We start from the raw sequence: 16,789 nt of genomic DNA on the forward strand, positions 1-16,789 counted from the left end.
GTCAATGGGGGTTAACATCCAAAAGAGGTTAGCATTGGCTATGAAAACACATCTATAAACACAGGCCCCACCAATGGGCTGGACTGTCCGTTATTACTGGCACTGCTGTTGTAATAAACTAACATTAGGTAAGAATACAGTATGTAGAGAGGCCACATGTGTGAGTGTAAATGTAAACCAGGGGACACCCGGGAGGTGTCAAAAACATTAACTTTTATTAGCTGATGGAAAATTGAGACCAGTGGCCTGGCTTGACCAAAAAGAGAAACTGTTCAAACTTAAGGTGATTCATTGACGTGAGGTTGGTTTTCCTTACTTTGAAATTACATAAGACAGTGGAACCTCTGTTTTTCATACGCCCCATTTTTTTTGCAGGATTCAATTTTCAATTAAAATTGCTAAAAAAAAATCATATTTTTCATACACAGTAATGTATAGTGGTTCTTTTAGAATTGGGACACTATAGACAGATTCCGGTCATGGAATCCTGTGTTCACCAATAAGCCGTTAATAAAGGCAAAAGTGTGTCTAAATGTTTATCCATTTCATTCGTCATTTACTGTAATCCCTTGTTTATGTAGTAAATTGTCTCCCGCAAATTTCTTATTTATAAATGGAACATTCCCGTAGTTTAAGCATAGAAAGACCTCCTAAGTCCTAAGACCTCCTAACTATGTTATGCAACATTATTAGAGCCGTCTAGACTAAACTAGACTAAACTAAAAACCCTGTAGTCACATTTACACTTGCATCACCCAACATAGCAGAAGAAATAAGTCATAAGACATAAGATAAATTATGCTGGTATATGTCGTTATTATTCACTACACTGACCCTTCTGACGCTGTCAATGTTCTGCATCAGGATTGAGCGTACTACTGTTCATTTATCGCAAATGAACAATACCAACTAAAGCAAAACAAACAGTGGTATTGCAACTGAAACAAACCAATGTTTAAAACACATTTTTGCTGCAAATGTTGATCCAAAATTGTTGGAGAAGGCTTAAGAAACATGACTAATTACCAGGTGGCAACAGGTGTGGATCGTCACTCTGCCAGGAGGAACAGGAAGACAGAACGTGGTAATACGTTGAAGGAAACCATATATGTAGTGTTACCTTCAATATGTTTTGTGGCTCCAAGTGGGTTTTAATTAGATGGAAACACGCTCTAATGGCTCTTTTGATGCGTAAAGTTGCCGAGCCGTGGAGTAGGAGGATGCGGAATAAACCTGCACAGGCACAGGGAGAAAATTTTACATGTGGCACAAAACATAAAAAGGCCCAATGTCTTTATTTAAGATGTAATTATTTAAGACCATTGACAAAAACAATAACGAAAGAGGTTACAGGGTTTATACTTTCAGGATTTATGAGTAAATGCAAATTGGACGGTGCATTCCAACTAGTATATTAACACGCTGATTTTCATCAAGACGGTGATGGACAAAAAGAGGCCCTTTCATAGCATCCTCGGTCATGCTTGACCTCTTAACTCTCTCTGGCAGCACCTCTATCATCAACGGTGCCAGCGTCTTTATTAACACAATTATCTTCAACTTTGTCCTCACTGTCTACCAGGTCATCTTTGTTCATGTCCATGGAATTAGCAGGGCTATTGGCACCATCAGATATCTTCATCAAGGTGGTATTTTCCCCAGCGTCTCCCTCCCGTTCATCTTCATCATCACTGTCCATGATCTCCCCCTCCTCTAGCGCTCCCTCCTCCAATTCTTTCTTTGCCCTTTTCTTTTGTGGGGGTTCTGTTTCAGGGCTGGACTGTGTTGCGGCGAGGATGGTGTGAGAGGTCTGGTCCTGGCTTGCTTCAGTCTTTGTTGAAAACTTATCACAGGTTGACGCAGGCTCAGCTGAAACAATACAACCCCAATTTGTATATAAAAAGATCAAATACTGGCAGTTAGTTACAAACCAATGCTCAAATGCTTTGTATGATGATTTTTGCTCAAGCACAGCAAGAGTAAACATGGATGGTGAAAATGAGGGACAGTTGAGACAGGACGGGAAGGATGACGCTATGGTTTGGCCCCTTGCTGGTGCTCAGGATGGGGCAAAGTGCCAAGCTATTAGTTATGTAAGGAAACAGGGTGGACATGTGAGAAAGAAAGGCTGTGACACAAGACCAGTTACACTTTGTTGGAACATTTACATTTGATGACTTACAACAAAAAGGCCTTAAATAATCATTCCAAGGGAACATTACACACATTGAACTTAGTGTTTATCTTGTGGAATTCTTTGCTTGGCTTCCTACTTTTGCAATCTTTTTATTTGCTTCTCTTGTGTCAATAAGCACTTATTTTGGATAGGTGCCTGTCACCCCTGACATAAGTCGTAAAGCTACTCATCCTCTTGGCCAAAACACCATCACTCAACATGCAATCTCTTATACTCGAGAGGACTAAGCAAATGCTTTGTGTAGGCTTGTTAGATCAAATATAGGAAGGTAGCCTAAACCAATATACGAAAAAAACTACTTTTATAGCATGTTTGAAAGATCCAGTCAATCATTGTGCCGTGTGGTGTCCAATTCCTCCACGTATTCTCCTTCCATGTACAGCACGGGTCAGTTTTAGTGTCGATGTACTTTAAAGCAGGATACCGCCTAGCTCCTCTTGGAGTGCAGTGGAGCTTGAGAGGATCTAAACCCTTTATCCTCACTGCATAAGCTGCTGCCACAGTATCTGATCGCTTGTTATCGCTTCCTGTCCAGCTTCCCAGACCGTGGCATGTGCCATTATCAGGATGATTCTTTGACTTACGATACATCAAAACGGCACGACAGCAATGCCTTATCATGGCAAGCACACACAAACAGACCAGAATAACCTAATTCGTCATTCAGTCTGAATTGTTCTGATAAAATGATGATACTGTGGTCTATTTAGGAGCAAACAAATGCTTCTGAGTCTCAGCCTCAGTTTGTTTCAAAACAAAGGTGGTGTTCGTTCTCAACAATGACATAACCCACAGGACCCCACACTTGGGAGTGACATACAGGTGACATAAGCACAGTTGCTCCTTCCCTGTCATATCACATCTTATGAGGTCATTATTCAACAATAAGCCACATTTGATCCTTTTGATCTGTTTGCGGCTGAGGTTCAACCGAAGCCTGTGATGCTATGCAGAGCACACTTTTCTGTTGGTGTAGCATGTTGCCATAGTGAAAAATAAGAAGAGGGGGGATATTTACGGTCCCTGTTGGACAAACCAAGACCATGATACAATTCTGTTGGAATCGTTTTGTTGCTATTATTTCTCATCCCCACCCAGCAATAGGTGTTCAACAAGAAATGAAATGAAGCAAAGCATCAAGATGAAATTGTAATGCTTTATGTGCATTAAAGACAATGTGTTCCAGATGGAAGGACACGCTGAGATGAGAATAGGACTTCAATCATTGTGTTTTGAATAGACGGGATATTTACCTTGTCCTTTCAATGGAAACTCCTTCCAATGAGCTCTGAGTACCACATGAAGTACGGGATACTCAATCAGTATTTTGAAGATCAAGTTGTCTCTTAGGCTCTTGTGTATATCCAACTTGTGGTACCTATTCCAGATCAAACAAAAAAAAAAACACATGACACAGATGTTTGAAGCCTGTTGATTAAGTATGTAACATCATATGGCATTTTGACTGATTTGTTATTTAAGGCCATGTCCACATTAAGACTGATACTTTCAAAAATGTACATTTCACGCTAAAAATAATGCTTGTTTGGAATGACATGAGTCTTGTCTCCAAGTTGGCTTAGAACGTGAGGCCATAAATCACAAGTCTAAATAGTTAACTGGATTCTTGGAAGACATGGCTTGCTTTTCCACTCGATGCGCAATGACAATGGAATATAAGATTTATACTGCAAATGGCAACATACAACTGTCAAAGAGGAGGTTGTACAGCTATTGTTTGTTTTGCTAAAAGCACAAGCAGATGCCCACTCCAATGGCCAATCAAAGCTCTTTCTTACAATGTGACATTTGCAGGTTTTTACAGGTAGACAAACTTCCAAGAAGACTTCCCTCCAGGAAGGGACAGAGTTTCGGATCATTTGACATGCTCCCATAACTAAATAGTAATAGTTTTTAAGACGTCCCTGCAGGACAGGTTAGGACAAATGGTCGCTTGTATATCTGAAACCACACAGGTGATTTATCACCCCATTTGAACAAGGAATTTCAGAGAAATTGCAAGATTATACAGTGATAAGGCGAGTACTGTTGTTAGACTGAATATATATTTTCCTTATTGACCCATCTTATACCACGAGAGAACACTTAGACATTGAGTAAACACATTTTTTGCATATTATCATATGATAAACTGTATGCATTTTTTGTTATATATATTATTAAAAGGTATAAATATGCATTTTCATTAAAAAATGTATTTAATTTAAATATTTCGACATTTGAGCACAAGTATGCCTTTCAAAGTTGTTTGAGATTAACATGTTGTAATTTTTAAAACAATATGCCAATATAACAAAACTACAGAAACTGTAGGGCAAGCTGACCACTCTAAAAATGAGAAAGGCCACAGAATGTGTTTACCACAAATATTTGAGCAAAAGTGCAGACAGATAGTCAGATAGTTTTGGAGTTGTTAAAATCTTGTTGGCAGCAAACGTAGTATCTCTGTCCCGTCAATAGGTGTTGGTGTTCTGAATGATTCAATTGACAGACAGCGAAAATGGAGAAGACATCGTCTGGATGTTGGGAGTGGAAAAAATAAATATTAAAACATTCAGAGAGGTGGGAATGACTCTCATGGAGCATAACCTGTCCACATTTTCATCATTTCCAGTCAGAGGGTGACTGGTTGCATGTCTAGTTTCCCATAAGGGCTTCTTTATTGAAGCAGGTAAAAAAAAAAAAAGTAAACAGTAAACAGCCATTCAGACTCACATTCATATGTACAATTTAGAGTCGTGAATTAAGATGCTAGTTTTTGGAATATGGGGTAAACTAGGTGTTTATTTAACATTATAACATTATTATTCCCCCAAATTTATGTGCAAAGTACTGAAAGCAGCACGTTAGCTAGTCACCGGGGAAGATCTTCAAGTCATAGGCAAAACATATGTATATTATATTGATCTGATTTATGGTGGAAAACTATGACAGGAACGACTTCATATCAAAAGCACTAAATGAATACAGACTACCATCCACCAGTACAAGCCTGGACTTTGTTTTTCCAGAGAGCTGCACCGCATAAATATGACACATTAGCACTCAATAAGGTAATCAAATATTACCTTTATACATTCCCACACAGTATCAGGATTTGGGACCAAATATGAGGCGAAAGAAAAAAGGGAAAAATATACAATTTCTGCAGCGTGTTGATGGTGTGTTCAAAGACTTCTCAAATTAAATTCAAAATTGAAAAGTATTCAAAATTGATCCCCTTCTACCACGGGTGTGCAACGCAGCCCATATTTGTATTTTTATTTGTTGAGGCCTGAAAAGCATTTGTATTTGAGAAAATACAAATAAAATAAATATACAAATACAATTTCAAATGCCCCCCACCTGGGGAAAAATGTAGCTTAACTTGTGTATCTATATGCGTATTAAATAATTTTCCACAATTTTTCCACTGAGATTAATTATGAGTTAACCTTGAAGAAAATGCAATTAATCACGATTCACAATTATTCACAAGATGGTCTCACTTACTGTCGGACTTTATTTATGCCATCTGAGTTTTTTATATAGGGTAAAACACATGACTAAAGAAGTACGTATACCTCACCTGACTGAGTTGGCCTTTCGTCCTTCTGCCTTCATGAAAACACCGACATCCTCAATCGGGGCTTCTACATACCTCTTCAGCCTGAAACACAGTTGCGGTAGGGATAGGTATAGCGGTCAAGCAGGATACAATCTTTTTATTGTGAAATATAATTTAAACTCAACATTGATCATGAATTTATTAATTAAGCAAAATGTTACTTTTGTTTACACAAGGGGAGAATCGAACCCAGGTCTTCCCAATCTCCTGAGTGTGTGACCTACATGCTAACCATTTGTCCACCGTGCGGCCATACTACGTTTAGATGACTGAAAACAGACTGGAAAAGTGCTCGTCACTAAACGATGACATCACCATATGTACCGCATTGCTAGTTTTCAGTCTCACTAACAGGAACATTTATTTACATAAACCCTCCTTCTAAATTATGTTGCATGTAACCGAGGCTCCTTGTGTTGATTTGTAGTTTTTATGGCTATTTTTAGCATACTGTCATGTATTAGTGGGCAGAGTCCCAATTATGGGGACAGCAGTCTCAGTAAACTAGGTCTGCCCTGGGGTCTGGTCCCTGCTAGGCATGCCCGGAACACCTCACCAGGGACCAGAGGCATCTGGACTACATACCTGAGCCACTTTAACTTGCTCCTCAATGTGAAGGAGCAGTGCCTCTACTCTGAGCTCCTCCTGGATGGCCGAGTTCCTCGTCATCTCTCTAACGGTGAGTCTAGCCACCATACGGAGGGAACTCATTCTGGCCGCCCATGACCATAGGTTAGGGTGGGAATATAGACAGACTGACAAATTGAGAGTTTTACCTTCTGGCTCAGCTCTCTTTTTACCACAACGGTCCTGTATAGCAACCACATTATGGCAGACGCTGTGCCAATCCGCCTCACGTTCCAGCCTTCCCTCAAGTATTCTTTAATCCACCTCCTGCTATGTTTGTTTTCAATTATTTGAGGTTTTTGTTCCAATATGTTTAGTGTGTATTTTTGTTGTATTATCGCTTGACCAACTAAGGAATGTGATTTTTTTTAAACTATATCGTATGGGAGAGTATGAAGCAGGATGAGCCAACAGTCAAGGCACTGAATTTCCTCTACAGACCCCATTAAATGGGACCTATTGTGCTTTTTCCACTTTTCTGAACTATAAATATAGTATTCTTGTGTTAAACGATGCCAAAGTTTCAGATAATGAGGTTTGCGCATTTGGAAGTGAGCCCTGAAAGAAGTTTGGGATGGCTCACAACACTCCGTTTCAAAAGGCGTGGTAAAACTGTCCCTTTGTGATGTCACCGAGGGGCGGACTTCCTTATACGGTTCATACTTATGAAACACTTGTCATTTATTAACATTTACAGCAATATAAAAACAAAATACTGTACTCTAGAAACATCATTTAAAAAGGCTTACTTTTGGCGTATGACAGGATCGGACTCTGTACGGTGTATATAAGGGGTCAAGATACGTTCCAGAGTTAGTGTGTCACACACCCTAAAATAAAATGTAAAACAATGAGCGACAAAATACACAGTTATTCCATGGAAATCATAGAGCAGTAACATTTTAAGTGTCACACAGTGGCGGCTCTAGCTATAGGCCACAAGGGCAATTGCCCAGTGTGGCATTCTCCAGAGGGAACCTTGAAGGGGAAACAAAAGTCAAAAAATGTGTGGCAGATGGACGCCATCTACAGACGGGAAACTTGTGACAACATTCTGCTTAAACGTCAAGCCAGAACCGCCACTGGTGTCACATCCCCCAAGATGCCCCCTTATGTAGCGATCTGAATCTGATTGGTAACTTACCTCATTTGGCTGAATTCAGTATCACTCTGAGGGAACATGAGCTTCAGGTGCCAGAGAAACCGTTTTTCTCTACAATAGAAAAAGTTCAATTTGTATTTGGGTTGAGCTTTTCAAATACAGTTGACAGCCAGTAATTGATTACAAGAATAACCCTTTCAATTTGAGACAACTTAACATGCTTTTTAAGTAGAGATAGTAATATGCAATGCAATAGTACGAGCCATGTGATGAATCGGCTTTTGTGTATTTATCGGCATATGCTGATCATGTGATTTTTCACGGAAATCGTCTCATACTGATCATTGGCCAATTGATTGGAACATCTCTACTTTTAAGTTTCAGTTTGAACTGAAGTGAGTGTGAACTATATACAGTACAATAAAAAGATGGGGAGGGTCTGGGAGGAGATTCCCTACGTAACTGTAGGTGTAGGTGACACTTCTAACCCCTTAGTCAGAGGAATTTATGCACTTGTTGGCTGAGTTTCACCTTTACTACGTCAGTATGTGACCATGTGTACATCTGCTGAGGCCTGCATGTGTTTGCACATGCAAGAAAATGAGGGTGGGGCACCAGGTGTGATGCCATTATTCTGTTATTACAACAAATGGAAACTATGCATTTGACTGGAAAAAGGGGCTTGCCAAAATGTATTCAATCATTTCAGTCAAGGCTGCAGTACATACCTGGGCTAAGTGCCACCGATCATTGTCAACATGAGAAGCAGTAAAAAAAAAAAATCAAAACCCTTCAAATATATGGTTTTAAGTTCAATTATGTAATTATGTCTCTGAATTGGGAAAAATATAATCATGTCATACTGCACACACAATAAATCGTTACATTCTGATTATCCACTCTCCACCGACATTCCATGTCACCCATTAAAAATGTATGTTTGATACATGGCTCTGTCTCTCTAAACTCTTCCAAAACCCTCCTCTTTGCTCTTTAATTACCACTGTTCACTCACAACATAATCCTGATTTGAGCACTAAATATGATTGACACTAGTGATGCCCGAGTGGGGAATCAAACCTGTGTCTCCTAGCTGTGTGGTCTCCGCGCTAACCACTCCAATACCGTGCATTTAACATCTGAAGTTTAATGCAAGATTAATTACTTAAGTGCATACACTGCTGAAACATTTGGATTTCTTACAACAAAAATATGAATATTAATCTGTAAAATAGAGCAGAAACCCATCTGACTGGATTATGGATTGGACAGACAAAAAGTACAATTCAAGAAAGCATGGATCCTTTATTTCTCGTCGTCAGGTGCCGAAGCAAGAGACTACTAATGGAAGAAGTTGGCAGACCTTTGAGTCCTCTCTATTAAGTTTTGAAGGCTTCATAGTTTTGGATTCTAACCTTAATGGATGAGGTGATGGAGACTCAAATGGATGAGAAGACAGAAATTGCAGCTTTAAAAAGTTCTTGATTGTGTACCATCTGCTAGCCTAATGAGGCATCTGCTTTGTATTGGGAGCTCAATAGACTGAAAAGAACTGGGTCCAAATACCAGAATGTGTCACAGCAGTCATCTGTAATCATCACTATTGTGATTAAAATAAATTAAAGTAAATGGCAACCCTGGAAAAAAAAAAAAAAACTTCACAGCTGGCGATCAAATGGCGGGCAATCCATTCAATTACTGAACAAGCCCACATGGTTCAAAAACATTGATGCAGCTTATTCATCGTGCAAAATCAATCATTCGATCAATAAACTGACACCCATAAGTGACATAAATTCATACCACCTTATTCTAATAATTCCTATAATCAATAGTGGCTGCATGTTGCCCAGCAGACATCCCAAAAACATGCATGTTATGCTAGCTGGGGACTCCAAAATGCTCATAGGTGTGAACGTGAGTGTGAATGGTTGTTTGGCTTTATGTGCCGACCAATACAGAATGTTCATTTTGCCCTAAAACAGATGTGGATAACACAGGACACAGGGCGGCGTATTTGCCGTGGTTCAGGATTAGACCAGTTACTGTACATCATGAGGTGTCCTAATTTTTTCCCTAATCAAGTGTGACTTGGGTTTTTGTAGCTTAGCTAGGCTCATTCTGACTTCATGGCTGCCTTTAATCATCTTATATCATTCCCACTTAGAGGTTTCTTGGCTGAGCCACACTCAAAAAAGCTGACGTGTGTTATTATTTCAACTAGACCGCATTACAGTAATGTACTTTTAGCAAAACCGACGAAGAAGGTGTTTAACAAATTCCATCTCATGCAGAGCACTGCAACTTAAACAGACATGTTATTTCAACCAAAATTTTTCAATTTGATCCAGTATTCTTGGGGTGTCTGAGGCCAAAGATTATTGATACAGTACTCTATATTGTCAGAGCTCAATGGCTTGTAATGTACAATCAATTTTCCCTCGGTAAATCCACTGACCACCGAACAGGGTCTCCACACTTGACTCTTTAGTAAACCCATTAGTAGCAGGACAACACACTTATGGACAGGCACCAATGTCCTAATCCAAAATAATGATGTGCACAGTACAGTGTAATGTAAAGGTTGTTTGGCCTCTCGTCTCCAAGTCATTTCTTTACTGCTTGTTGGTCAGCGCTGACGCTGCATTTGGCAATGTCCTTAACAAGTCTCCCTCTATTTACAGGAGGATGTTTTATTAAGTAATTCCAGCAGATTGTGATAACATTACACTAACAGTTAGGGTTTAACAAGAGTGCCACCCTGTGGTAATTTAACATAAACAATGATACTATTTCTAGATGTGATGATAGAATTATGGTAAAAAAAATACATTAATATTGTGGTATTCTTTTCAAATCTTGCAATGTAACATTATCAGTGATGTATAGCATATTCCTCTGCATGAATTCAGTTATCTTACCTAAAGTGGAAGATGGTGGAGTTTTCTATACTCTTGGTGAAGGTGCTAGGGAGGGTTCTAAGTGTGATGTTCATCTTTCTGGCATTGGCAGTCAGCTTCTTTGCCTGAAAAGGAAATATATATATAGTATTAGAGATACACATGGAATATACAGAATATTCTATTCTATACACTCGTATAAAGCAGATCATGATGTCAAAACAGGCACATTATGACAAAAGCATTGTTCTCTGAAAAAGAAACTTCTCCTCAGCCTTGAGGAGATTTTGTTGGAAGCAAAGGTTGGCTGACATTTCAATTTAGAAGGAAAGAGAAGTGGGGGTGGTGGGCTCCTTAGACAAATATGTCTAAATACCAGACATCTGTTATGCATCAATAAACCTGACTGTGTTAAACATTCAGTACCTCCATCTAAATGTTAAAAAGGCTAAGGTTTTACTTTCTGCTGCTCGTTTACCTCTTTCATGACTTCAGATTGGCAGGCAATGAAAGATGTTTAAAAAGAGATTTATTAAAAAGATAGGGCAGGGCAAGTCTGCCACCAGATTACTGAACTTGCAATGATCTGGAAGAAGCCAAATCTGCAAACTCATCATGAGCCAAGTTTTTATCTGTCTTTTTCTCTCAGAAGTAGATGAAGACGCCTCATTATTTTTAACTGATTTGACTTTTGATGGATTCAGTCTTACATTCCAGCAATATAGATTCATTCCAAATACAATGGAATCTTGGTTGCCATCATTAATCTGTTCCAAAAGGTCAAGACAAATCATGTAAATCCAATTAATCACTTCCAGTCACCCAAAAATACGAATTAGAGAAAATAATTATAGTGACTTTTTTGCCTTTAGCTCTGAAGTCTGTTTTAAATATCTACATTTCAGTACTTCATTTTCAGGTTTAGGAATAACGTCAACAACAAACAGAAGACTCACTCTCATTGAAGCACGTGGAACACGAATGAGATCTCTGTGGGCACCATCAGCAAACCTCCCTGTGTCCTCCAAAAATCTATAGTCTTCAGATAGTGATTGATCATTAAAATGCATATCAAAGCATTTAGCAGAAAAATATTACATTATTCCCCCAATCATGGAAGAAGGACAACATACTCACCACTGAGAAGTGTCATTTCATCAAACTGAGACAGAGTCAGGTAAGCGGTTTTGTTTCTGACACCACTGCATCTTGACTCTTCCTTGTGTTTCTTCACACAAATCAAACTGAAGGACAAAAGAGAAATGAAAAAAAAGGTTTGTTTTGCTTTTTTTTTTGGTGTATACAGTGTGTTCTTTATGCAGTGGAACCTTGGTTAGCTTTCTCCCCTCCACAAAATGTGTCAGCAAGATCAACACTTTCCTCTTCAACATTACCTTCCTGTTTTGTCATGTTTATATTTCTTGAATTCAATATAAGTTTCTCACCCTCTTTATCAAAATGCTGGTATTTGCAACTTTCTTTGGCTCCATTTCGTGTTATTGAGGTGAGAAACATGATTAAATTCAAGAATTCATGAATGCAAAACAGGGAGGTGGTGTTGATCTTGCTGCCATAGTGTCTTTGGGAACAGTCACATCAATCATCAAGTGTTCAGTGAAGGTAAAAGCAACATTAAATGTTCATTTATCCCTTTCATTCATCATTTATATATATTTACATGCATTTCAAATTGTTTTCTGCATGCAAAACTAAAATGATAAAACTACAAAAGGAGTGGGTTAATTGGATTTACATTACATTTAATGTATTAATCAATTATATTCATAATAATCAATAAGAGAAAATTCAATTACAAATCAGTATGAAAACTACAGAACGGTCCAAACTTTGAAAGAATGGCCAACAGTCAGTTTTACATAACAAAAATGTGTTATTGTTCAAATGTGCGTGTGAAGGCGTAAATACAAAAAATAAAACATGCCATGCGTTGCTGGTGCCAATTTCACAGATGAGAGACGGGTATTTGGAAGAATAACACTGAATCCAAAGAATCTGCTCTAAAAGAATGCTGACTGATGCCTTCAACAGCGTTTGTGAAAGTAAGAGACGACATTCTCTGGTGTCAAACAATTTCAGGCCTGACTTTCAATATGCAAGCAGATTTCTGAGGATTAGGTGATAAATGCTATAAAAGCAACAGAACTTCAGGAATAGACTACAGATTGTTGCTACTACCAGTGGCATGTTTTTGCAGGACATGAATCAAAAGAAAGTGTCAGTAACAACAAATACACGGCTGGTGTCAGTCTTAAATATTGTGTTAAGCAACAGTGGAACCAATCTTTTTTATCACACAAATTACATAACCCTTTGGCCACTTTTCTATTGCTTAAATCCAAAAGAGAAGCAGTTTTTCTTTAAAATGATAAGTCACACCTGGCTTGTTGAGACACAGATGGAATACAGCTTTCATACTGAATGGAGTTATATAAAATAACCCCAGATATATTGCAGACAATCAAATGAACTTCTATTCACCTGAAAATACGCCCCCGTTGTTGCCCCTAAGCATGAATGTGAGTGTGAGTCATTGTATATACTATACGTGCCCTGTGATTGACTGGCGACCGTTCCAGGTTGGACCCCGCCTCTCACCCATAGTCAACTGGGATGGGTTCCATCCCCTGCAATGTAACTTTTAAAGCGGTTTTAAGCCATAAAAATGGCCACAAGGTAGCAGAAGTGGATCTGATAAGAACTCGTACTGTATTAACACACTCAACAGCAGAAGTGGAAGTGGAAGAGAATGGAAAAGTGTAGTGTGCAGAAGGTTACAACGACAACGACATTTCGTTGGCAATTTCACTGCTGTGTTATTGTGCAATGACAATAAAGAAAGTCTATGTCTATAGGAAAAATTTAACACAAGCACAAACACATGCGTACAGGAAGGACATCTAGTGTGAATTTAATGTGCTAGCCATCAGATACACCGCTGAAGAAGAACACAACTTCCAGAGACTGCTGCAGTTAACGTTGTGTTACGTGATGTGTTTCCACCCACAGTGAAGACTACCAGATACTGTAAGATGAGATGGGGAGACTTTTCATGCCCAATTCAATCTATATACCCAAGCAGAGGAGCGGTCCTCTGAAGAAATGGTCCTTCTATTATTATGAAACATATCTACTGATTGTTGAATCAGAGCAACTGGCTTGATTTTCTTGAAGATGCTTCACCTTTCATCCGCGTCCCTGTGCGAATGCTGTTTCAACTCCCCAGATATACCATGTACTGAAAACCTTTACAGACACTTATAATTTCTGAATTTGTGGATAGAAAATTACAAATTATCATTAAACTTGTTTTGTAGTTCAACCCATGAATTGATACCATTCCCTGACAAGAGTATTTCTTCCCTATTCATGATCATATTCAGAGTAAATTTTATTTCAGAGAAAAAAAACAGTAGCCCAGTACATAAGCGTTGACTTGGAAATCACTGCACTGCCAAAAAATGTAGTGCAGAAGTCCCAGAAAAATAAATAACATGTGTTAGTAAATCCATGTTCTTACCTGCAAGAATGTGTGAGACAAGCAGGACACTTGTACTTGGCCTCTTCTGTCCCACAAACGCCACAACTGTGGAACAAAAATACAGTGCATTTAATTCACCCTGAAATTCCACCTGAAAGCCAAATACATTTTAAATAAAATACACATAAAACGCAATCGGTACAACACAAGAGATGGTGGAACTAAATATTGCAAGGCAATGTTTCAAGCCGGCACCACCGGAAGCAACTACAGTACTCGAACGTGTAATGTTCTCCGCTCATGAAACAACTTATTACACCAACTTTGAACTACAGTTTGTCAACAAAAACAATACCAAGAGTTTAGTGTGTTAATATTATCAACTATTTTTACAAATAGTAAAACTAAACATGACATGAATCCGTGATCTGCGTTTGGTCCTTGCTTGAATTCCCAACACTCACTTTGATTGAGAAATCTTTCTTTTCGTCCCCTTCGGCTCTTCGTCTTGACTACTGCTGTCCGAAGCTGTCTCCAGAGATGGCATGATGTTTGTCGTTGGGGAAAATGTTGCGCACATTGCAGGAGAAAAGCAGGCACACTTCAAAACAAACCCTCTTCCGCCGGTGACCATGCGGTTACTTGCTACCAGATCCGGTTTAAAGTCTGCTCGTTGGCGCCTCTCAGTGTCAGGAGACGCAATTACAACGTGTTGACAAATTGGTGAGATTGTGAAAGTTATATATTTTTTATTTTTGGTGTGTATTAATTTAATTTTCACATTTAGGAAGGACGTCTCTTGTAGATGACTCGCTACTACATTAACAATTAATTTTATTTTAATTATCCTTAATGACAACAATACATCAGTGGTGTCCAAAGTGTGGCAGGGGGACATTCACAGTCACAGCGGCGCACATTGTAAAATCAACTGGACAAAAAGGCACAATGCAAAGAGAAAAACTTGAAATGTTGGCACCAATAACAAATAACAAGGTAAGATTTTATACTTTATGTACATTTTTAAACTATTTTGTTAAATTGGTATATTAAAAATATACAATTACTCTGCAAAACAGAGTTACATTTAAAACAGCCCTCGGTGGAAAAAGTTTAGACTCCCCTGACCCACACTGTGTATAGACAAAAGTAATTGGACATGTGATCAGTACACACTTTGAAAGAGACACTATACATCCACTCGTCTATGAAGACATTTTTACAAAATATTGGGGTGTGTCTTTGGTACTTTTTGGCCATTCATGTAGAGTAACTGTATAAAAAAACACAACCACTCTTGGATAAAATGTTCAATTTATTTGTCATCATATTTATTATTTACACAGATGCATCCATTTCTTTGATCCAGAGAATGTATATGATCATACTTTGCTCAAAGTAATATAACTTAAGGATATGATGACTATGTTTTTAAAGAATTCTGACTCCGGCTCACTGTAGCTGCCAGTCCACTGAGCTACCTCTGATCCAACTGAAGTAACAGTGTGATGAACATACAGTTGCAGGCGTGAACACCACCGAAACATAAATACTGTACTTCCATTAGTGTGGTCGGACAAATATTTCTCTGAGAGTATTATTTACTGTTGTACAGTAATGTGAAAAAACCAAAAAGGATATAAATAAACAAAGTATGCTGGCAATATATACACAGGAAATGCAAAAACCTACTGATGACTCATTCTTTGTTGCAGCACCAATGATAGGATTCCCCTGAAGAACCTACCACATGTAAGCTAAAGCTACAAAACTATGTAGCAAACTAAATAACGGTTCATAAATTAAAAGCAAGCAAATACAACATAACAAACCTTGATGTAACCGGTACATACAACACAAAGGAAACAAAGACTAATCTAAAAGCAACTATTTTAGAAAGCAAGGTAGAGGTAGAGCACCATCTGTCAAGATGAACAGGTCCGAATGTGTAGGACCAAAGATTACCGTACAGTTCATGAAAACAATGTCCATATAGCCTTTGATTGGAAATAATGTCAATGAATCCACATGCTATTGCACTCATATATACCTTTAGTTACACAGTGCTCCCATTGAGTGACCCGGAACACTCCTTCAGGTTGGGTCCGAGTGTCTGGTGGTGGGGAGGCGAGGTGGGTTTTGGCAGAGTATGATTGGCTGCTGCATGGTGAGGCCCAACCCTGTGATTAGGAGGCAATATGGGTCCATATATACAGCCAGCCTGAGCACCAGTTGACTAATACAGAAACAAGCAAAACAAATTGTATACATGTGTCTGATTAATACAGTTGAACATTATTTTAATTTGTCGGACTGTGAGTTCCACATAGATTGAGTGATTCTAGATGGATATTGTCTATTTTTTTTCCTCACACGCTGGTCTAAATGTCTTCACAAAAAAAATCTAATCTCCAAAAACGTCTTCTCGGTAGGAAGACATTTAGTGAGCCAGCCTATTAATGAATAGTTCATGTGAACAAGGCAGAGAATGACGATGTTAACTTCAAAAAAAGCAGACAGGACCAACTTCTATGTGCTGCTGAACATGAGGATGTGGTGCTGCGATTTCCTTTATGTCTACAATAGGTAGCTGGTGACTCTCCTGAGTATGGAAGAAGAAACGTGACTGGTGCCAGCTGCCATCTTGGATCTGCAAGATAGGAAGGAAGCGATAACAATTCATCACATGATTAATGTTTGATATATAGTGGCCTGGATTTTTGGAAAATCAGGTTGTGGTCAAAATAACGTCAAAATATAATTGGAATAAAATCCTTATTACGAGAACAACATTTACAAGAGGAAAGTTGAAATAGTTAATTTTTTTTTTTGCATA

At 38.6% G+C, this 16,789-nt stretch overlaps 2 protein-coding genes across 2 annotated transcripts in view; both read right to left on the reverse strand.

The window, feature by feature from the left end:
* Nucleotides 1-1,274: 1,274 nt before the first annotated feature.
* znhit6 (zinc finger HIT-type containing 6) lies at nucleotides 1,275-14,643 on the reverse strand. Its single transcript, XM_058073348.1, has 10 exons — nucleotides 14,418-14,643; nucleotides 13,993-14,058; nucleotides 11,592-11,698; nucleotides 11,411-11,493; nucleotides 10,476-10,579; nucleotides 7,597-7,665; nucleotides 7,202-7,282; nucleotides 5,787-5,867; nucleotides 3,451-3,575; nucleotides 1,275-1,869 (listed from the first exon to the last, which is right to left on the reverse strand). The coding sequence occupies exons 1-10, from the start codon at nucleotides 14,585-14,587 to the stop codon at nucleotides 1,493-1,495; spliced, it is 1,263 nt and encodes a 420-aa protein (XP_057929331.1). The 5' UTR covers nucleotides 14,588-14,643; the 3' UTR covers nucleotides 1,275-1,492.
* A 629-nt stretch (nucleotides 14,644-15,272) lies between these two features.
* The window catches only part of LOC131129878 (collagen alpha-1(XXIV) chain-like), an 80,315-nt gene continuing 78,798 nt past the window's right edge, over nucleotides 15,273-16,789 (reverse strand). The window contains exon 60 of the mRNA XM_058073812.1: nucleotides 15,273-16,603. Within this exon, the coding sequence (XP_057929795.1) occupies nucleotides 16,457-16,603 (147 nt within the window). The 3' untranslated portion in view covers nucleotides 15,273-16,456. The remainder of the gene's footprint in view (nucleotides 16,604-16,789) is intronic.

Source organism: Doryrhamphus excisus, chromosome 5 (genome assembly GCF_030265055.1).
Source record: "Doryrhamphus excisus isolate RoL2022-K1 chromosome 5, RoL_Dexc_1.0, whole genome shotgun sequence".
In the NCBI taxonomy this organism is placed as follows: domain Eukaryota; kingdom Metazoa; phylum Chordata; class Actinopteri; order Syngnathiformes; family Syngnathidae; genus Doryrhamphus; species Doryrhamphus excisus.